The sequence below is a fragment of the Triturus cristatus genome, chromosome 7 (genome assembly GCF_964204655.1).
Source record: "Triturus cristatus chromosome 7, aTriCri1.1, whole genome shotgun sequence".
Taxonomy (NCBI): Eukaryota; Metazoa; Chordata; class Amphibia; order Caudata; family Salamandridae; genus Triturus; species Triturus cristatus.
This window is the reverse complement of record NC_140590.1, coordinates 1,768,350,364-1,768,373,045: the sequence shown is the minus strand read 5'-3', so window position 1 is coordinate 1,768,373,045 and position 22,682 is coordinate 1,768,350,364. Positions and strand designations below refer to the sequence as shown.

The 22,682-nt window shown below is 41.8% G+C and overlaps 1 protein-coding gene across 1 annotated transcript in view; it reads left to right on the top strand.

The window, feature by feature from the left end:
* Nucleotides 1-22,682, top strand: part of LOC146813029 (killer cell lectin-like receptor subfamily B member 1A) — a 125,618-nt gene that overhangs the window by 95,835 nt on the left and 7,101 nt on the right. Inside the window, exon 5 of the mRNA XM_085620058.1 lies at nt 21,361-21,467. Within this exon, the coding sequence (XP_085476184.1) occupies nt 21,361-21,467 (107 nt within the window). The remainder of the gene's footprint in view (nt 1-21,360; nt 21,468-22,682) is intronic.

The following is a 22,682-nucleotide window of genomic DNA, read 5'->3' as shown; positions in this document are numbered from 1 at the left end:
ACTGGTCAATAAAACTCAGAATAAAATGCATTAAGCATGTTCCATAAAGGAAAAAATCCCTATTCTACGAAGCAGGGAAAATGTGGCAGTCAGAACCCATAAAGAGTTCCCTTTCGTGAGACTGAGAGAAAAAGCATAAAGCTTTAGCATCACAAGTCAGCTCAATAAATCAAGAAATTTATCAGAGCAGAACTGCCCTTAAAGAGAGGTTCAGGAAACTCAGTAGAGTCTCAAAGCAATATGAGGAAAAAATGGCCCAAGCATCTGTTAGTAAAAGTCTCCCCACAAGTCTCTGCAGAGAGTGTCTAGGTAAAAAAAGTCTGGGTCTGCTCTACGAACATGCACTATTATAGACTACACATTTTATCATTGTTGCAGCTTGTGGGTTTCTTCTCTCTTCAGTCGCCCAATCATCTTTTATGGGAATAGGATCACTCTTGTCTAAGATTAGAAAACACAATTGCTTCTACATAGCAGCTTTCAATGTAGTTTATTTCTTATCATCTAGCAGTTACATCTTGTCTATTCGTAATACACTTTCTTGTTTAACCCCTACAGCGCGGCGCGGATTACCGCGCCGTGCTGAAGGTTCCGTGCGCGGGCGGGGCCGTGACGGAGCGGTTCCATCATGCGCACAGCGCAACCGACGCGCATGACGGAACCGCTCCGTCACACGCATCGAAGGGGTTAAAAACTACTTTCCCATGTGGGATTTTCACCTCTATATCATTCTAAATAACAGAACGTATTTATTTGTTAGCAGCAATCGTTGTGTAACAAGAAATATTTGTACAATTAGTACAATTAGATGAACGCATTTAAGCAACATTTATTCACTATGAAATATGTTCATGGAAAGGTCAAGGAAAAAAACAATTTTTCCATGTTAATCATTGTCTAGTCAAGTCAGCTTGTCAGGCAATGTTGCTTCAGTCATTTGAGGCTTAATATGAGTAAATATGGTTGCCTACTGCATATTGTGCATTTAAACACATAATTTGTCATAAAGGCCTACACGTTCATTCTGAACATTATTATGAACTTTATTATTTTCTCATAGTTTTTAAAATGCCTACTTACCTTTAATTTATGCTGACATTTGTTCTTTTTGGTCATATGACTCTCTGCACTTTACCACATCTAACCAGTGCAAAAGTGCTTGTGCTTAATTCCCCTAGACAATATCCTCATAACATGATTTTTTATACCTAATTAGCATATTTAATTTACTTATAAGTCCCTTGTAGAGTGTTATGCCATATACTCAGGGCCTGTAAATTGAATTCTACCAGTGGACCTGCACCACTTAGTGTGCCACCCACTTAAGCAACACCCTAAAACATGTCCCAGGCCTGCCATTGCATCCTGAAAGTAGTTTTTAACTACCATGTATACTTGGCATTTAACCCCCCTTGTCAAGCCTTAAACTCCCCTTTTGTTACATATAACTCACCCCTAAGGTAGGCCCTAGGTAGCCCATAGAGCAGGGTGCTGTGTATTTAAAGGTAGAACATGTACTTTTAAGTGTTACATGTCCTGGTAGTGAAAAACTCAGAAATTTGCTGTTCACTACTGTGAGGCAACCCCTCTCATAGGATACCATTTGGGATTCCTCATTACATTAAATAAGCTGTAATTCTTAATTGGGAGCAGGTAGCTATATCATGTTTGGTGTCTTTGGAATGTTAATGAAAACCCCTATTTAATGGTAACGTTGTTTTTTTCTTTACAATTTTGAAAATGCAGCTTTTAGAAATGTGACATTTTCCTTCCCTGTACCCTGTAGCCTGTCTTGTGTCAAATGACTGGGTGTAGCTGACAGTTAGAATTCATGAATCCCCCCCCCCAAAGACAGTCACACAATAGAGGGATTAGGTGGGCCTCAATGGGCCATCTGATGGCAGAATGGGGGGGGGGGGCGGCTGTGCTCTGCCTTCACACAAACAGCCTAACTGCCCTGCATTGTCAATACAGCCAGCTTTGAGCCAGGGTAGGGAAGTCAGGATATTCCATGTACTTCAAAGAACCTTTCCACAAGCTTCTTCCACCTTGTAGAAAAAGGGTATGGGGGAAAATAGAACCCTTAGACCCACTCTTAAGTTCCCTATTGGACCTGTGGAAGGGCTTTTAGAGACCTGCCTGCTGCTGTGACCTGCTGTGCAATCTGCCAGACTGCTGCTGTTCCTGTCTTGAACCATCAGAGGCCAGACCGGCATTTCACTTGCACATTGATTTCCAGAAGTGTCTCCAAGGGCTAATTTTATGGCTTACGGTTTTGAGTCACAGGGTCTTAAAGAGTTCCACCAACTTGAAGCTCACCTGGACCCAGCCTGAGTAAGTCCTGCTTCCCCAAGAGTTGTCCCACCAATCCTGGACCCTTGGTTGTGGTGCTAAAGATACCCAGATGGCCAAATCCCCAAACTTTGGCCAAAAATATGTTGGCCATTAAACTGCTCTGAAAACCAGGAGGAGACCGGGACCAACCTGCTTACCTATTCGCCCGAGGAGCATCTCTGGTAGGATTGACTTCGCGACTTCTCCTGCTATTTTTTCTGCAGCAGCAAAACCTTTTCAGCGGTCCGTCGCCAAAGGTGTAACCAACCTCCTGGATCTGCCTTTGGCTACAGCCCTCTGACTCATTTTCTGGGGATTTTCGACTTCCGTTTCAGCACTAAGGGGCCAATTATGATGGCGGACGGACATAAGTCCGTCCTCCATCTTTGCGAGAAGTGGGACCGACCACCTGTAAGGGGGCAGGCCAGCACATGGGATTACGATGCGACCGCCACTGTGGCGGACGCATCATGCATGTTTAACATTGCGGCGGGTGCTGCTGACTGCAGTACCAGCCGCAATGCTAAAAAATGCATGTTGTGCGTTTCCCTGCACTACGTGGCAGGCGCCACGAGGTGCCTGCCACCTGGTGCAGGGAAATGTTGATACCTCCACAGTGCACACCCACCTCCCACAGCACAAGGGGGGCCCTCAACAGTCCCCCAAAGTACATCCCCGCCAGCCTTTGAAGGCTGGCGGGGATGCAACATCATAATCTGGCGGACGGTGCCTGCTAGGCACCGCTACCATTTTGTAGATGCAGGGTGGGTCCTCCAGGCAATCGTAACGATTGCCTGTGGTTGACCCGTGCGTCCGCCAGCACACTACCCGCCATCGAAATCTGGTGGCCGAAATGTGCTTTGCGATGGCAGTGAAACCGCCACCGGCAGGCTGCTAGTGGCAGTTGTACCGCCATCGTAATGAGCCCCAATGTCTGAATGAGAAATCGTCCCCATGGCTTGAACTCAAGTCCATCTGACGACGACGCTCCCTTCTAGGACACCTCCTGCAGACTTTTTTGGGTTTCACCCTGCAAGGGAATGTGGCTGTTGCTTGACCAGGGCTCATATGCCAGTCAACGAACAACCCAATTCCTCATAAACTTGTCTTATGTCTTGCTTGCACCACTCAATATCATTCTTCTAGGAATGTACATCGGGTGGATTACTCGCCCCACTGTCTCACTGCATTACATTTTTCTGCAATGGAATCCCAACACTATAAAGATTTTGGTGTATTTTGTTGGGCCTCCTTCTCCCCATTAGTTGAGTATGAGTGTTTTAGCTGCATCTTCTATGTGCACTCCTGTTACTGTTTTGAGACATTTTCTTACCTTTCTCAGTAATGCATTACTGCTACTGCATATGTGCACAAAACTCCCAGCTTGACCACTTTCCCTACTGCAGACATCTGGCATCACTTTTCCCACTCTTAGGGCCATATTATCAAGGAACTGCAATAACATTATTGCCACTTTAGCGGCAGGAAACTGCGTCGATAATGGTCTTGATAATATGCCCTTGTGAATTCCCATAGAAGCCCAGGTTCTGGTGTGAACCAGGGCTTCTAAGGTAATTCACAAGGGCATAATATCAAGCCCATTATCGCCGCTTTAGCGGCAGTTTCCTGCCGCTAAAGCGGTGATAATGTTATCACCGTTCATTGATAATATGGCCCTTAGTGTGCTATTTTGTTTTAGTGTGATCAGTGCAGGATACTTATTGTATCAGCTGAATTAAAACCATGTGGGGGGCTCATAACGCTTACACTCATTGTCCTCCCTCAAATAGTCCTACATCTGTTTCCCAATTAACTCTTAATTTCACTAATATGTCTGGGGAGGTACAGATAATCTTCCAATAAATTAGTGATATAACTTTCTTTGGCAAGAGTTCATCTAATACTCTGTCCTCTAGCGGTGAGGAGTCCTCGACAAGCACATTGTGCTTGATATGCAACCAGTGCATACCTGAATCGAACATCAGCTTGCCTCAGTGTCTGCCAGCTGGTATTCCTGTTTAGGTGTTTCAAGCAACTCCATATAACCATTTTTCCATGTGTACCAAACCTTACTTATACCAATTAGGTGCCATCTAGAAAATTCCTCAAGTTTCCTTATCTCTGCAGGGTGTTGCTGTCCTAAGGCAGAGTCTTCATGGAGATCACTCCTTCCCAACCCGGGAATGTCTTGGCCTCTCTCCAGATCCTGATTACCGTCTGTGTAAGACTTGGTAGGGACATATTCAACAGTTTTGTGTTTAATGCATCCGAGTATCCCTTGGATTCCATGGCATGTCTGTCCACCCTTAATGCTGGATCATCCAAGGCTACAAAGGCCCATTCATTCACCATTACCAGTTTTGAGGCCCAATAATATTTGGGCATACTGGGTAGAGCTATTCCTTTTCTTCTAATAAGGTTTCCCAGGTCAATGCGTAGTGTTAACCTATACCCCTAAAGGAGTCTCACTTCTGTTTCTTGTTGCCTAAGATTCCCAAAGCATAAAATCATCTTTATATGTATCTAAAACATTATTTAGGTTTCCTTTGAACTTACATTGTACATCTTTTATGACATAATTTCTCAAGTACTCAAACCCCTCCATGCAGAGCCTTAGCGGCCACTCAATTGGGATATCTGGAGAATTTTACTCTTAACACACTAATGGAGAAGGGGAGGTAAGGCCACCGTACATCTTCCCTTGTCAGAATGCTGCATCACAAATGTGTACAGTAGCTCAAATAGTAACAATATAGACTTTGTTCGAGTCCATCAGTAGTTTGAGTCCGCCCTGGTCGCAGTGTCCTACCAGCGCGGGGAGAGGTTGCTGATGATGAAACATGACATAAACTGTATTTGAGGCTTTCTCTTCCAAAAGAATGGTCTTCCCACGTATCCTGACAGTATTCCTTTGATGTCAAAATTGGGCCCAGACATGTTTTCCAAAATAGGGTAACGGTCTATCTTTCTACTATTTGAGCTCCCATACTCATTTGCAATGCAATATCTGGATGATGTCCCATGAGTGCATATAAATGTGACTTCCCCCAATTTATGGTGTACCCCAAATAGTTGCCCAAAATGAAACGGTTTGGAGGACTCCAGGAATGGTCATCACTGATTGTGCTGTATATACCAGCACATCAGCTGCGTATAGTAAAAGTTTTTCATCCCATGTGCTACCCCATCTCAGACCCCTAACTAGTGCATCTTCTCTCACCCAGACTCAGTTCAAGTCTTATAGCTAATATCATAGGTGAGAGTTACCACCCCATCCTCGTTCCTTTTCCCACTGAAAGTGCTTTGATCATGCTCCATTAACTCTGTTCAAGGATACTGGCTGTTGATATAGTAGATTTACCCAGATTCTATAAATCTATAAATACTGCCTTGTAGATATGGAGTGAGCAACGCCGCGCAAGTTGCTGCATTGCCTCACATAACATTAGGGAGGCGGGCATTGCAGTGGGCGTTCCCACGCAATGCCTGTAGGTTTTGACACATGGCGTAAATCTGGGAATGCGTTAAAACGTTGCACCTCCCCAAGGTTGGCGTAATGAGGAGAAATAACATTATTTCTCCTAGTTTTCTCCTCTTTCCATGTGTACTGCATTCATTATGACCAGTCGGGTTTCATGCCAAAGAGGTTACCAGGTTTCAACCTCGTAGGTTATATAATTGGCTTGAAACCATTCAAAATAGGGAGGACCCTCATATTCTATTGTTCTTAGATGCCAAAAAGATAATTGATGCAGTCTACTGGTCATTCTTAAAACACTTCCTAGTAAAAAATGGGTGTGGTCCTAAATTTCGAGCATGGATAGCCCTATTATACACCGGCCCTGTTGCCGGAGTGTATCTATCCTCAGAATTCCCGTTTCAGAGGGGCACATGCCACAAATGTAACCTCAAGTGAGTCCGATGAACATGGGAGAGGAATGTATCGCCGCAGTTTGTGCCATGTTGCTCTCGCCAGCCGTCTCAAAGCCCCAGTGAGTGGACTTGTGTCTTGAGGGGTCTGGAAAGCATCCCTGAGCCCCACGAAGGGAGCCAGACCTATAACAAGTATTATCCCGGCTGTATCAAAATCACCTGCAACAATGAGCTCATCCCTAGCCAAGCCTGCCAGTGCTGGTACGAAACCAATGAGGCATGTGTTTTGAACATTATTACGAGTGTAAACAGAGACAACACTGACAGAAGAAGACTGCCACCTCTCCCTGCAAGAATATATCTATCCGTAATTGAGTCTGCAATATGAAAGTGGGTATATTTATGAATAAAATGTAGCTGTCCCTTTGTGTTTCGTAGTGTAAGAGTAGTAAAGCGCAGTTGGGTGTAATCGATGTTGCGTTTTATACTAATTCTATTTTGAGAGATGTGTTTCCTAGAGAAATATATTTGCTGGGGAAGTCCACAGGAGTGACCCCAATACTGACAATCTCTTATTCAGAGAATTAAGTCCCTTTAAATTGTGCAACATGGCTATCTTCAAAATGTATGTATGGGTGTATGAGTTATATCAGTATTGGTGTCTTCACATGCCATTGTTGTAGTGGTGTCTTCACGTGCCATTGTTGTATTGGTGTCTTCACATGCCATTGTTGTATTGGTGTCTTCACATGCCATTGTTGTAATGGTGTCTTCAATGCCATTGTTGTATTGGTGTCTTCACGTGCCATTGTTGTATTGGTGTCTTCACGTGCCATTGTTGTATTGGTGTCTTCACATGCCATTGTTGTATTGGTGTCTTCATGTGCCATTATTGTATTGGTGTCTTCACGTGCCATTGTTGTATTTGTTTCTTCACGTGCCATTGGTGTCTTCACATGCCATTGTTGTATTGGTGTATTCACATGCCATTGTTGTATTGGTGTCTTCACGTGCCATTGTTGTATTGGTGTCTTCAATGCCATTGTTGTATTGGTTTCTTCACGTGCCATTGTTGTATTGGTGTCTTCACGTGCCATTGTTGTATTGGTGTCTTCAATGCCATTGTTGTATTGGTGTCTTCAATGCCATTGTTGTATTGGTTTCTTCACGTGCCATTGTTGTATTGGTGTCTTCACATGCCATTGTTGTATTGGTGTCTTCACGTGCCATTGTTGTATTGGTGTCTTCACATGCCATTGTTGTATTGGTGTCTTCACGTGCCATTGTTGTATTGGTGTCTTCACGTGCCATTGTTGTATTGGTGTCTTTAATGCCATTGTTGTATTGGTATCTTCACATGCCATTGTTGTATTGGTGTCTTCACATGCCATTGTTGTATTGGTGTCTTCACATGCCGTAAGCCAGTGGTGGGAGGGAAGGCGCCAAAAGACTCACTGAGGCCTCCGAGTGGTACCAGAAGTAGGTGCATGACAGGCAGTGATGTCCAGAAGGGTGGGATGAACGTTGACAAGATAAACATAAACAAACACTAAAAACATAACTGCAAAAGCTGCAAACTGTGCATTGCAAGAAACAACATAGAGGTGTTGTACTGTGCGCCCAAGAGAAGTAAGAGAAACTCCCCAAGCCTCAAATGGAGTTTGAGAGGTATTCCAACCGCACACAATAACACTGTAGGGATGAAGACGACGTGTCCCTAAGTGTGACCCATGCCCTTCCTGGCAACTTTTTATGAAATGTATCTAAGCACTTGTTTGAAGGACATCCAATGAGTTGGACCCGTTGAGCCCCACTCCTCATCACATGGTAGCAAACAACTAGGGGGCATATTAACTAGGAAGTGGCGGAGCGCAGTGTATTTACAAGGATACGGTGTAGTCCTCCATTTCCTCCTGCGCTGGTGCTAATTTTAGCTACCTAGCGCCAACGCAGACACCATTGCACCACAGTGCAAGGATGCTTGCTTTCTAGGGGAAGATTGTTTATGTGCAGGAAGGTGTTCTTCCTGCACATAAACAATCTGAAATGGCATTTTGCATGTTCTATGTGTGCTGTTTCATGGAGCACACATAGAAGTTGCAAAACGTAATTTTGTTTATTGATTGTTTATGTGCAGGAAAGGTCACCTTCCTGCACATAAACAATCAATGGCCTTTTGTTGTTTCAATGTGTGTTGCACATCGCAGCACTCATAGAAACAGCAAAAACAAAGAGAAATTAGACATTTCTCCTCATTGCGCCTGCTTAAGACTAGGTTTTCCCTGGCCTTAATTTTGGTGCTGCCCCATATTTACGCCGTCCTTGTAAAGTGTATCTCATAACGATATCAACCATGTGCGGAGAGTGGTCTGGGTGGGGACCACGCCAAAAAGGGATGCTTTTGATTGTGTGGTGGTAAAATTCAGAAATGAAGCCTTGGCAAGAAAAGATCTTAATAGGTGTGCAACATCTTAGTCACTCGCAAAGCACAATCGAAGCCTGTCTTAAGGCTATTTTTATAGGCTGACTTAGCGCACCTCAATATCGCCCCATCCCTATAGCGCACCTTACCCGTTTTGCAGTTTCAACTTTTAATAGATTTGAACATATTGCCCCTTTGGATCAAATACATTGAATTATCACACAACCTGACGGGTCCCCTCCCACCCAACCTTCAGGATTAACACGAGATGGTTTGCCAGACCCTCCAGCAGCTGTGGGATGTAATATTGCTTCCTGGAATATCGCAGGACTGCGAGCTAAGTTAAACAATCCAGAGTCGAATAACTCTATAAACAAGCATTTGCAATGCAGTAGGTCTCGCATTTACGCGAGTTTATGCTATTGGCATTGTAAATTACAATGCCTTTTATTTATGTTTTACAAACAAAAACTAAAATAAAAGGCATTATCATTTGCATTGTCAATAACTCAAACTTTCTTAAATGCGAGACCTATTACATTGCAAATGCTTGTAGCATGCCAGCCTGCCAGGGTGGCCTGATCCTATAAATGGCCGTATGGCTGACAGTCTTATGACTGCATCGCACTTACTGGTGAATAGTCCAAGTAGATGGGGAAGATGGATGGGTGGGACGGAGAAGCAATGACCAATAGGAAAGGTGCAAAATTCAGCTGGAAAGTTTTGTTTGAAAGGCGAACCTTAAAGGGAGTAACTAACCTCTGAACCGGCCTATATATTTAACTAATTGATCTATTTAGATTCCACATTGCCGAAACAACATGCCAAATGTCACTTCAGATTTTATCACTGTCTTTATAAAAACATTATTAGTCCTTTGTAATTTTTGAATCAAAGAATTTTTTTTTATTTTTTATTAGAATCAAGCGAGAAATATTTTTTTCTTTTTTTACACTTACACTTTTAGTGCAAACATGTCACATAGTTGATATGGTAGAAAATAGTAATAACATCCTAGACATCAAAGACATAAAATACTATGACATCCTAGACAAAAAAGTAAACACTTACTAATCATTCATACTAACATTCATTCCAAAGAAAGAATTTTTAATTACTAAAGGAAACCATGGGGAAAGGGAAAACACCGGACCCTTGGATTGGTCAACTTTGATCAGATTGACAGGCTGGAAGTTAAGAATCTTCAATATCACTGTGATGGAAGCAAGATCGCGGTCAACGCGCGTTTCAGTGGGAGACCACCTTCTTCAGGACCGACTGTTATTAGTTAAAAATTGAAATATATACAAGTGAGGTCTGGATGTCTGCAGAGGAGACAAAAGAAATGGCATTGGCAAGTTGATAGGGAATGCATTTAATTTCACAAGGAGATTACTTCCTTAGTTTAATGAATAATGTATAATGAGCTTTAGATTCCTGGAGTGCCATAAGAGCTCTGCGAGATTACTCAAGTAAAGTTGTTTAAAGCATGCAGGAGAGGGTGACAAAGCAAAGTCCAACTATTATGAGAGCTCATTGATGTTATTAGGGTGGAGTTTGAAAAGGTGTGTTAGCAAAAGATGAAAAGTGTGTGAAGGTTTGTTGTAATATGCACCATGAATGAAAATGATGTGGGCGGCTAACCTTTGAGTCAAAGAATAGAATGCACATGGTGCGCTGTGAAGTCCATCTGTGCAAGTTGATACAATAGTATCAATTTCTAAGAGAAAAAATATATAAATGTTATTGATGTTGTTTACTTTAGGACTTTACTAGATGAACGATTGATGAGGGGGCCATCATACCTGAGAACGGCCGCCGTTCAAGAAAGTATTCACAGGGAACGATTTATTATTTATATATCCAAGGTTCGTTCTGTAATACCAGTCGCAAGGAATTCAACTGTGAAGAAAACATTTTTGGAACTTTTTAGACTTATAGAAGAGTAATGCAGGGTGATAAGGTATAATGTGTACCATGGATTAAGTTACCATGTCTACGCGTGTGGCTATACATCAATAGTTAGACCAGAAGCCGATATCTGATATTCTCTATATCTCTACAGTGATTTCTTTTTCTTCTTTGTCTGTAGGGTTATCGAGTCCCAAATTGTCTATAAAGAAAAACGGAGATATGTTTATCATACTGATAAGGGTATCCCTGATATCATATATGTTGAATGTGTAAGGATTTTAAGTGGCAAGGTTAACAGACAGAAAAAGACCTTTTGACTGACACTCTCTGCCTAGGTGGTGTGATTGAAGAGGGTGTGTCCGTTATAGATCTAATACGTTAAGCGCTTACTATAGCTAGGGGGCCATATAGGATTTACAGATACAAATTAAGTTGCTGATTGGTCATACTACGAAACGTATTTATATGTGTTTATCCAAGTCGATGTCCTCTAAGAAAAAGTGAGTTATTTGTTAAAAATAGGATTCTACGAGGCACACCTGATCCAAATGAAAACTACTAAAATTCCTATAGCAGTGAGGAGCCGTATCTAAACTATGAATTTAACTAAGACCTAATGGGCAACAGTATATGCCGGATAGCTTGAGCATGAAATAGGCTGATATTTTAAACTAAAATGGAGCTACACAAAATGTTCCCCATTTGAGGGTGGTGGAACATACCTCTTTCAGTCAAAGTCTCGCCGGAAAGCAAACCAGGGAAGCAACCGGAAAAGCAGAGTGTGATTCAAACACATTATATCGTAGTCCTGTTCTCGCGAGGTTTCAGAAAGGCCATGTTCTAATTCTGATATTCGTGTATTTGAGCGCCATCTTTGAGAGGAGTTAGATCTAATGCCTTTCTAGGTGGTCAGAGAGGCGAATTCTACTGAAGTAAGATTGTTTGTTTAAGAAGGGTGATGAACCAACAGACACGATGGTAACAGAACACCTCCATGGTGTAAAAACCGTGTATAATGCTGTGGGAATATAAATTAGATGCTTGTTCAAATGATGATGCGCCATCTTAGAGGGGAGTTGGATGTCGTTTCCGATCTAAGTTGGAGAGTATTTTGGAAAGGTGTTAGAAACGCCATATTCTAACTTTGGTGCATAATCGTGTGTTTAAGCGCCATCTTTGAGGGGAGTGAAATCTAATACCATTCCAAACGATTAGGGAAACGAGCTCTACTGGAATGCGGTTTTATATTTAAGGACCCGTGCTCATCCCACAGTTTCGAAGCTAGTGAAAACACCTACATTGAGTTGGAGTCATATCTAGCGCTATTGAAGTTTGAAATAGATGCATATTCATATATCTGCGCGCCTTCTAAGACAGTAAGTATATTAGAAGGATGAATTCAAGATGACCACATCTATATAAGGGGAAACCTAGCCAGGAAGTATTGGAATGGATGGAAGTATCTAACTTGTACCATCTAATATAAGAGAGGGCACCGATTTAAGGGTGTGAACAGGAATGTAACTAGCAGTCTATCTACAGATTTATCAGATTTATTAGATTGCTCTGTATTAGATATTCTAAGTAATGAATATTACTGCTATAGACGAAATGGCCTGTTGGAGGGGCCTGTAAGGCACTGGTCTATTATAACATTAAAAGGCATGAGTGGAAATGTAAGTATTACACATATACAGGGGACTCATAATTTCGATAGTGCTACAGGACATCCTGAATGTGATCATTGTCTGGTCGCCAATGGCAAATTAGAGGTATGAGATAGTGGGTCAGATCCAAAAGGATGTGATTATGTAATGATCCAAATGATCTCTTCATTAAGGCCATTGCGAACTGTGTCACAATGGAAAATCCAGAAAGTCTCTCTGTTTTTCCGCACCTTGCTGATTTCTTGTACTGGTCTCAGAGTTATTTTTTCAAGGATTAGCCATTTCAGATCATGTTCCGCATGGTTGTGATCTAAGAAATGTTTTACCATGGGGGCTTGTTCTTTTCGGGTTCTAATGACCGATTTATGCTCAGAGAGCCTAATTCGAAATTCCCGGCCAGTTTCGCCTATGTAGCCCAAATCACAGGGGCAGAGAATCATGTAGATTACGTTGTTACTTCTACAATTAGTGTGGCTTTTCAGCCGACCTCTTCTTGTGCCATATGTCCAAGTTTCCGTTGTAATTGCTGAAGGGCATGCATGGCATGTGCCACATCTGTGATTTCGTAAGATCTGTGGTAGGCTATCAATGGTGTTCTGTACCGCAAAGATGTTTTTTTGCTTCATTCTGCTATGGACAAGTTTGTCTCGCAGGTTGGCATTTCTTCTAAAGGCCAATATGGGTTTCTCAAGAGTTTTACAACTTTCATTGATGTTAAGGATTTTCCAGTTTTTATTTAGTATTTGTTGTAGTTTCTGATTATAGCATGTGTGGTTAACCACACATACTAGTCGTTCCATGGGCTTTTTTTCATTGTCTGAGATGAGGGTGTCCCGATTGTAGTATTTAGCTCTTCTCATAGATTGCTTAATGAGGCTTTTGGGATAGCCTCTAAGTATGAGTCTTTTTTTCAATTCTTCCGCATGTATATTGTAATCATGTGTGTTCGTACAATTACGCCTAATTCTGAGAAACTCCCCAAAAGGGATGGAGTCCTTTTGACAAGAGGGGTGGAAGCTAGCATGTTGCAAAATTGTATTCTTTGCAGTGGGTTTGCGATAGAGGCTAACCTCAATGTTCTCATTGCCACTTTTAATCCAGATATCCAGAAATTCCACCTTTTCCGGTGAGTATTTTGCAGTGAATTTCAAATTGTACTCACTGTGATTAAGCCAATCAATGAACTGGTTTAGGTCTTCTTCAGTTCCTGTCCAAACAAAAAAGATATCATCTATGAATCTATGCCAGGTGTTGATGTTTTCATAGAACGGAGCCATTTCATTGTAAATATGCTTAAGCTCAAACTCCCCCATGTATGTATTGGCCACACTCGGTGCACATGAAGCACCCATACTGGTACCTTGTACTTGTTTATATAGGTTTTCCTTGAATTCAAAAAAGTTATAATGGAGAACTATATCTAAACATTCCAAGATAAAAGTATTAGGTCTCTCACCCGGTGATCTGTTAAGGAGGGCTGCCACCGCCTCCAAAGCTCGATTCTGGGGTATGTTTGTATAGAGAGATTCTATATCTAGGGTGACCAAAAGTTGACACTCTTTATTGAAAGGCATACATTCCACAGTGGAGATCATATGGCCTGTGTCCTTGATGTATGACCGATATGTTTTGGTCAAAGGACAAAGAAATGAGTCTACATATTGTGAGAGAGGTTCTGTGCATGAGTCGATAGATGATATAATGGGGCGCAAGGGAGGATCCAGTGTGTTTTTATGGGTTTTTGGAACACCATATAAGGCTGGAATGACCACATTTTTCTTATTAAGAAAGTCCAGTTCTTTTTGACAGATGTAACCATCCATGAAGGCTTTAGATCTGCTGGTTTCTATTCTGATCTGAAGATCTTTTAGGGCAGATCTACGAGCTGGTTGGTAGTGTTCTGGTATATGGAGCATGTTTTCTACTTTCTGAGAGTATGAACAGCTATCCATGATCACTATTCCTCCCGCTTTGTCACTAGGTTTAATTATGATGGAATTGTTTTTGCCTAGATCTTTAAGTGCTGTAATTTCCGGTTTAGTAAGGTTTGGTGTGGGCTTACGGACATATTTAGTAATCCTTTCTAGTTCCTTGATTACTGGTTTTTCGAAAATGGCGACTTCAGGTCCTACCATCTCCAAGGTGGGGGTAAATCTGGATGGTGGTTTACACCTTGAGTAGTTAATTTCCTCCTCTGTGGGAGCTATGTCCGACATCAATTTATGTAAGCGAATTTTCCTAAAAAAGGAAAACAAATCTTTATTCATATTAAAAATGTCCGGAAAAGTGCTAGGGACAAAGGACAAACCCTTGCTAAGGAGCGTGCTTTCCGCAGCTGTCAGTTGGTGTCTGGAAAGGTTAAAGATAGGTATACTTTCTCTCTCTACAGAGTTTTCTACTTCCAATATTGTTAGTTTCTCGTTCGCATATATGGCTGAGGATGTACTTGCTCTATCTGGCGGTAGTTGTTCCTGCCTTGCCTTTGGAACCTCGCTTGTCCTCGGCCCCTGCCTTGTTCTAAAAAAGAAGTTTGGCCATATTGCTGATGATTGTACGTAGATCCCTACGACTTCTTGGGTTGTATTCAAACTCTTCATTCAGATACGGACTCTCGTGGTCCAAATCTGATGAGTTAGTGTCTGAAAAGGTAACAACTTTCTGTCTCTTTTGGGGATACATGTTTGTCTGTCCTGCATCTGATTCTTCTTGTTGATAAAAATTGCTTTGAAGATATGGATAAATTTTCTCTTGAGAGAACCAGCGTATATCTTTTTTTAGTTTTTCTGTTTTTTTCTTTATGAGGTACTCTTCAAAGTCCTGTAATTCTTGGTTCATTCTCAAGAGTTTATTTTTTCCTTCTTCTACACTGGTGTTAGTTTTAAGTTTCTCTTCCAGTTCCAGAATTTCCTGGTTGAGGACCTGTATCATTCCCTTAACCGTTTCAATGATCAGGATCATCCAGTCCCTGGAGCAGCGGTTTGCGATGTGCGACCACTGCTCCAGGAACTGGCGCACTTGTACAAAAAGTGCGGGGATGTTTCTGACCCTGAGACCTGAGGGTATGACTCCTGCTTTGAGGTATTCTAACATATAGTGGGCATGGGATTCCATTCTTTTGGCCTTTTTCTTTAGATTGGTAAGTTTGTTCCATTCACCACTATCTTTGGCTGAGCTGCCAGTGTTGCCCATAGTGCCTGCTATCTGTCCCACTAATGCTGAAAAATCCGCATCAGTGAATCCAAAGGTTTTTAAACCTTCCATTTTGTTTGAGATAGGGATAAACTTCCGACAATGTAAATATGCCCACAACAAAGTGAAATGAGAAGTAATTTAGAAACACTTAAATTTGTGTATGAGATACCACCCTATATTTGACAAAAAGATGAAACTGGCAAGAAGGAGTAGGAAGGGAAAAATTCATAAGTGAATGCTTGTCCAATCTTATATATAGACTCAGAATACTGCACCCTCTAGTGCAGAGATTACATGCTGTATGAGCATTAAATGGCACATAAAGGAATAGAAAGTAATTGGAGAAAAATAACCTTCGGTAAAAACCAAGAGAAGAAAATTGAAAGCAAAGGTTCTCTATGAGAAGAGCTAAATACTACAATACTACAATCGGGACACCCTCATCTCAGGCAATGAAAAAAAGCCCATGGAACTACTAGCATGTGTGGTTAATCAGAAACTACAACAAATACTAAATAAAAACTGGAAAATCCTTAACATCAATGAAAGTTGTAAAACTCTTGAGAAACCCATATTGGCCTTTAGAAGAAATGCCAACCTGCGAGACAAACTTGTCCACAGCAGAATGAAGCAAAAAAACATCTTTGCGGTACAGAACACCATTGATAGCCTACCACAGATCTTAGGAAATCACAGATGTGGCACATGCCATGCATGCCCTTCAGCAATTACAACGGAAACATGGACATATGGCACAAGAAGAGGTCGGCTGAAAAGCCACACTAATTGTAGAAGTAACAACGTAATCTACATGATTCTCTGCCCCTGTGGTTTGGGCTACTTAGGCGAAACTGGCCGGGAATTTCGAATTAGGCTCTCTGAGCATAAATCGGCCATTAGAACCCGAAAAGAACAAGCCCCCATGGTAAAACATTTCTTAGATCACAACCATGCGGAACATGATCTGAAATGGCTAATCCTTGAAAAAATAACTCTGAGACCAGGACAAGAAATCAGCAAGGTGCGGAAAAACAGAGAGACTTTCTGGATTTTCCATTGTGACACAGTTCGCAATGGCCTTAATGAAGAGATCATTTGGATCATTACATAATCACATCCTTTTGGATCTGACCCACTATCTCATACCTCTAATTTGCCATTGGCGACCAGACAATGATCACATTCAGGATGTCCTGTAGCACTATCGAAATTATGAGTCCCCTGTATATGTGTAATACTTACATTTCCACATATGCCTTTTACTTTTATAATAGACCAGTGCCTTACAGGCCCCTCCAACAGGCCATTTCGTCTATAGCAGTAATATTCATTACTTAGAATATCTAATACAGAGCAAACTAATAAATCTGATAAATCTGTAGATAGACTGCTAGTTACATTCCTATTCACACCCTTAAATCGGTGCCCTCTCTTATATTAGATGGTACAAGTTAGATACTTCCATCCATTCCAATACTTCCTGGATAGGTTTCCCCTTATATAGATGTGGTCATCTTGAATTCATCCTTCTAATATACTTACTATCTTAGAAGGCGCGCAGATATATGAATATGCATCTATTTCAAACTTCAATAGCGCTAGATATGGCTCCAACTCAATGTAGGTGTTTTCACTACCTTCCAAACTGTTGGATGAGCACGGTTCCTTAAATATAAAACCGCATTCCAGCAGAGCTTGTTTCCCTAATCGTTTGGAATGGTATTAGATTTCACTCCCCTCAAAGATGGCGCTTAAACACACGATTATGCACCAAAGTTAGAATATGGCGTTTCTAACACCTTTCCAAAATACTCTCCAACTTAGATCGGAAACGACATCCAACTCCCCTCTAAGATGGCGCATCATCATTTGAACAAGCATCTAATTTATATTCCCACAGCATTATACACGGTTTTTACACCATGGAGGTGTTCAGTTACCATCTTGTCTGTTGGTTTATCACCCTTCTTAAACATACAATCTTACTTCAGTAGAATTCTCCTCTCTGACCACCTAGAAAGGCATTAGATCTAACTCCTCTCAAAGATGGCGCTCAAATACACAAACCTATATCAGAATTAGAACATGGCCTTTCTGAAACCTCGCGAGAACAGGACTACGATATAATGTGTTTGAATCACACTCTGCTTTTCCGGTTGCTTCCCTGGTTTGCTTTCCGGCGAGACTTTGACTGAAAAAGGTATGTTCCACCACCCTCAAATGGGGAACATTTTGTGTAGCTCCATTTTAGTTTAAAATATCAGCCTATTTCATGCTCAAGCTATCCGGCATATTCTGTTGCCCATTAGGTCTTAGTTAAATTCATAGTTTAGATACGGCTCCTCACTGCTATAGGAATTTTAGTAGTTTTCCTTTGGATCAGGTGTGCCTCGTAGAATCCTATTTTTAACAAATAACTCGCTTTTTCTTAGAGGATATCGACTTGGGTAAACACATATAAATACGTTTCGTAGTATGACCAATCAGCAACTTAATTTGTATCTGTAAATCCTATATGGCCCCCTAGCTATAGTAAGCGCTTAACGTATTAGATCTATAACGGACACACCCTCTTCAATCACACCACCTAGGCAGAGAGTGTCAGTCAAAAGGTCTTTTTCTGTCTGTTAACCTTGCCACTTAAAATCCTTACACATTCAACATATATGATATCAGGGATACCCTTATCAGTATGATAAACATATCTCCGTTTTTCTTTATAGACAATTTGGGACTCGATAACCCTACAGACAAAGAAGCAAAAGAAATCACTGTAGAGATATAGAGAATATCAGATATCGGCTTCTGGTCTAACTATTGATGTATAGCCACACGCGTAGACAAGGTAACTTAATCCATGGTACACATTATACCTTATCACCCTGCATTACTCTTCTATAAGTCTAAAAAGTTCCAAAAAATTTTTCTTCACAGTTGAATTCCTTGCAACTGGTATTACAGAACGAACCTTGGATATATAGATAATAAATCGTTCCCTGTGAATACTTTCTTGAACGGCAGCCGTTCTCAGGTATGATGGCCCCCCTCATCAATCGTTCATCTAGTAAAGTCCTAAAGTAAACAACATCAATAACATTTATATATTTTTTCTCTTAGAAATTGATACTATTGTATCAACTTGCACAGATGGACTTCACAGCGCACCATGTGCATTCTATTCTTTGACTCAAAGGTTAGCCGCCCACATCATTTTCATTCATGGTGCATGTTACAACAAACCTTCACACACTTTTCATCTTTTGCTAACACACCTTTTCAAACTTCACCCTAATAACATCAATGAGCTCTCATAATAGTTGGACTTTGCTTTGTCACCCTCTCCTGCATGCTTTAAACAACTTTACTTGAGTAATCTCGCAGAGCTCTTATGGCACTCCAGGAATCTAAAGCTCATTAAACATTATTCATTAAACTAAGGAAGTAATCTCCTTGTGAAATTAAATGCATTCCCTATCAACTTGCCAATGCCATTTCTTTTGTCTCCTCTGCAGACATCCAGACCTCACTTGTATATATTTCAATTTTTAACTAATAACAGTCGGTCCTGAAGAAGGTGGTCTCCCACTGAAACGCGTGTTGACCGCGATCTTGCTTCCATCACAGTGATATTGAAGATTGTTAACTTCCAGCCTGTCAATCTGATCAAAGTTGACCAATCCAAGGGTCCGGTGTTTTCCCTTTCCCCATGGTTTCCTTTAGTAATTAAAAATTCTTTCTTTGGAATGAATGTTAGTATGAATGATTAGTAAGTGTTTACTGTTTTGTCTAGGATGTCATAGTATTTTATGTCTTTGATGTCTAGGATGTTATTACTATTTTCTACCATATCAACTATGTGACATGTTTGCACTAAAAGTATAAGTGTAAAAAAAGAAAAAACTATTTCTCGCTTGATTCTAATTAAAAATAAAAAAAATTCTTTGATTAAAAAATTACAAAGGACTAATAATGTTTTTATAAAGACAGTGATAAAATCTGAAGTGACATTTGGCATGTTGTTTCGGTAATGTGGAATCTAAATAGATCAATTACTTAAATATATAGGCCGGTTCAGAGGTTAGTTACTCCCTTTCTTCATTGTCCTCTCCCTCCTCTGGGGCCTCAAGTTATATAGGGAGAACCTTTGCTTTCAATTTTGAAAGGCGAACCTTAACCCTTAAGTCACAGCTGTTAACACCCCCCCGAACCTCAGCAGACCATTCACAACTACTCACAATGTAGCCAACGTTGCACTGCTTGTTCAGATTATGGCTAGAGCGGCTGACTTTGACCCTCAGCATCACCACTCCGCCAATGCTTACAGATGCCAACACCGCAGCAAGTAACCTCCACCGATGGATCTCTAACTGCACCGACACCCTGGCACCCCTCAAGAAAAGACCAGGCAAACAACACTGCAAGAAGGACAACTGGTTCACTCCCACCCTCCACCAGTCCAGCCCCACCTGCAGACATCTCGAGAAGAGATGGAGCCACAACATCAATCAACTCCGCAACCCAGTCACCCTTGCACCATGGCGCAAGGGTGCCTGAGTTGGCACAAGGCAGCCATTGGGCGCCGACATAGGGTAAAAGACAGGGGGGCTTATTCATGAGCCCCTTCTGACAGTTTAACCCAACAGGTGCGTCATTTTCTTGACGTACTTGTAGCGTGATTCCCGCACCAAGTTCCGCCATATTTGCAAAGTGACGCATTTAGACATATGCGTGACCTTGTGAATCCCTGTGCCACATTATACCTGCATCAGGTATGATGTATGCAGGGTGGGTGTTCCCACACAACAAAGCCTCAAAGGGGTGGTGCAGTAAAATCCATCAGATTTCACTGCAACAATTGTAGGACGCCACTGCATCAGTACCTTATGCTGCCTTATCGCAGGCGCAAGGGTGATGCAGTGCCACAGGGATAAGCTGGCTCCATGCATTGCTGGAGTTGCGTCATGCTTGTGAGACAACTGCAGCAATGTGTGACTTTAGCGCTGACAGATACGTCAGTATTCCAGACATATCTGTCATTAATTGCAACAAGGAGTGCCGTACAGTGAATACAGCGTATCCATGGTGTCGCAAGAAGGGCATAGTGAAAAGTGTTGCAACGCTGTTTTGTCTCAGCGGTGCTACACTTTTCATGAATGATTCCATGGAATGTGCCCTATCTTATTGATGGTGCACATTCCTGCCCTGTAGTTTTGTTGCAGGGCAGCGCAGCAACATTCATTGCACCGCTGTCCAGCACCCAAAAACCCTCTGAATTGAGGCCCCAAGTGTTTGCTCCATTTTTAAGACCAGCTTTTTTCTGGTCTTAAAAAACTGCCTCTAACTGGAGTTAGAGGCAGTTTTGGGGTTTTTCACCATACATGGAACTCCTTGTTAATATCGCATAGTGGGGTTAGAGCCAGTTTTTGCACGGGAACGCCCACCTTGCATCTCATTTTCATTAAGTCTCGCTAACAGAAGTGGCAAACTAAAATATTCACGTTTACGCAAAAAAAGTGCAGTTAACTGCAGTTAGCGGCAACTTGTAAAAACAGCAATAAAAAAAAGCCGCCCGAAAATCAAAAAATGTACGCTACTGTGGCGTTAAGTCCTTGTACATATGCCCCTTAGTGTCCTTGGCTGCAGTAATACAACTTACAACAATGATTTTTAAAAGGAAGCCCAGAAGAGGTTATAAGTTTTTCATCATACACTAACTTGTCTGTCTATTCTTGGTTTGTAGATTGAGATATTCCCTCTCTTGTACTATAGCAGCTTAAAAAGGATGCGCCTGGGGCGGGGGCTACACACTAGAGGATGTCCGGGTAATTTTATCTAATTATTTCTCGAATTTATTCTGTAATTGCTAGAAAGTCTGTTGCATTGACATAGTTGTGTCCACGCAGAGGGAAAGATGAATGGACGGATCTAGCTACTTATATTTGTGTTTATTGTGGGCAGGATTATCTAGATTCGAAACTAATCGACTTTGCCTGGATTGGACTTTTCAACACACCCGCAGGAGGGCGCTGGACCTGGGTCAATGGATCTACTCTGAACGAACATGTGTAAGTTTACCAGATGCATTTTTAACATTATGACAGTTGTCTGATGCACACTAGTGTATAAGTTGTGCATTTTAGTTTGTTAAATGTTTTCATAGTGCACAGAATACATCAAATCAACAACAGACCCCTGCATTCATGCACGCTGCAATAAGTACATTTGTATACAAGGACTGGCGCCTTTCCTGCACCTTGCACTCTTAGCTACCACTGCCTTCGGCTTTCAGAGCACCCCGTCCCCCCCTTCCATGTCCCTTGTGGAATGAGGAAGGCCCCATAAACCATAGTGACCGCTGTGGAACAAACAAAATAAACCATAGTGACTGCTGTGAAACAAGCAAAAGGGTATCTTTGTCACCCGCCATGACACAGGAGGCTGCCTCCATGACGGTGAAGCTGGGTCCAGCACTGAGGCATCTGTCTTTAAAGTGCCACTGCCCCTTAGGTGCATTTTAAAATCTACCACTAGAGCCTCTTAAAAGAACAGAAGAACTTCTAGAGTAATGACTCATAAATATTCCCAGGTTTACCGACACATATCCATGTGACATGCTAAATTGTATGGGTAGGTTTTGGCTGCAGAACACCAACCCAAAGTCACAAAGGACATAGAAGGAAGAATAGAAAGTCAGAAAAAACATCACCAAAGTGAGAAAGTAGGAACTTGCAAGAGTGAGATAGGGGAAGGGGGTGTCTGGTAGTGGATTGAAGATTACGCAGCCTTGGTATTCAGGGGCCTAACATTAAACACCGCCCGCCATGAGCTTATGGGCACCGCTTTTGGCACCCGCACTCATTCTTTTACAGAGTGAGCCCTGTGTATGCTTGTGGGTCGGTGGTGATCTGCAGCTGTTGCACCAGTGTTGTTTCACGCAGTCAATGGTGATCTGTGTCTATGTCAGTACTGCGGTTACTGCCCCTGCCCCTCATCTAATGACATCTCATATGGCTGGTCCTCAGCTAATTAGTTTATGATATTGTTGTGTTTAATTCCAACTGCTGCTTATAATCTGCCTTAGGTGGTTTGAGTGTGCATGGGCGTGAGTTTGGACGCATTGTGTTGTGATTTTTAAAGTTGTATCACATTAACAAAGTGCTTTGAGAAAAGAGGTGGCAGTAAAATGGAGAAGCTTGCCCCGTGCTCCTGGAATACCCTGGGGAAGAGAAGGTCGCCTCTTTGTCTTGCTCGTCATTAAGTCTGAGCAGATTCCCATCCCC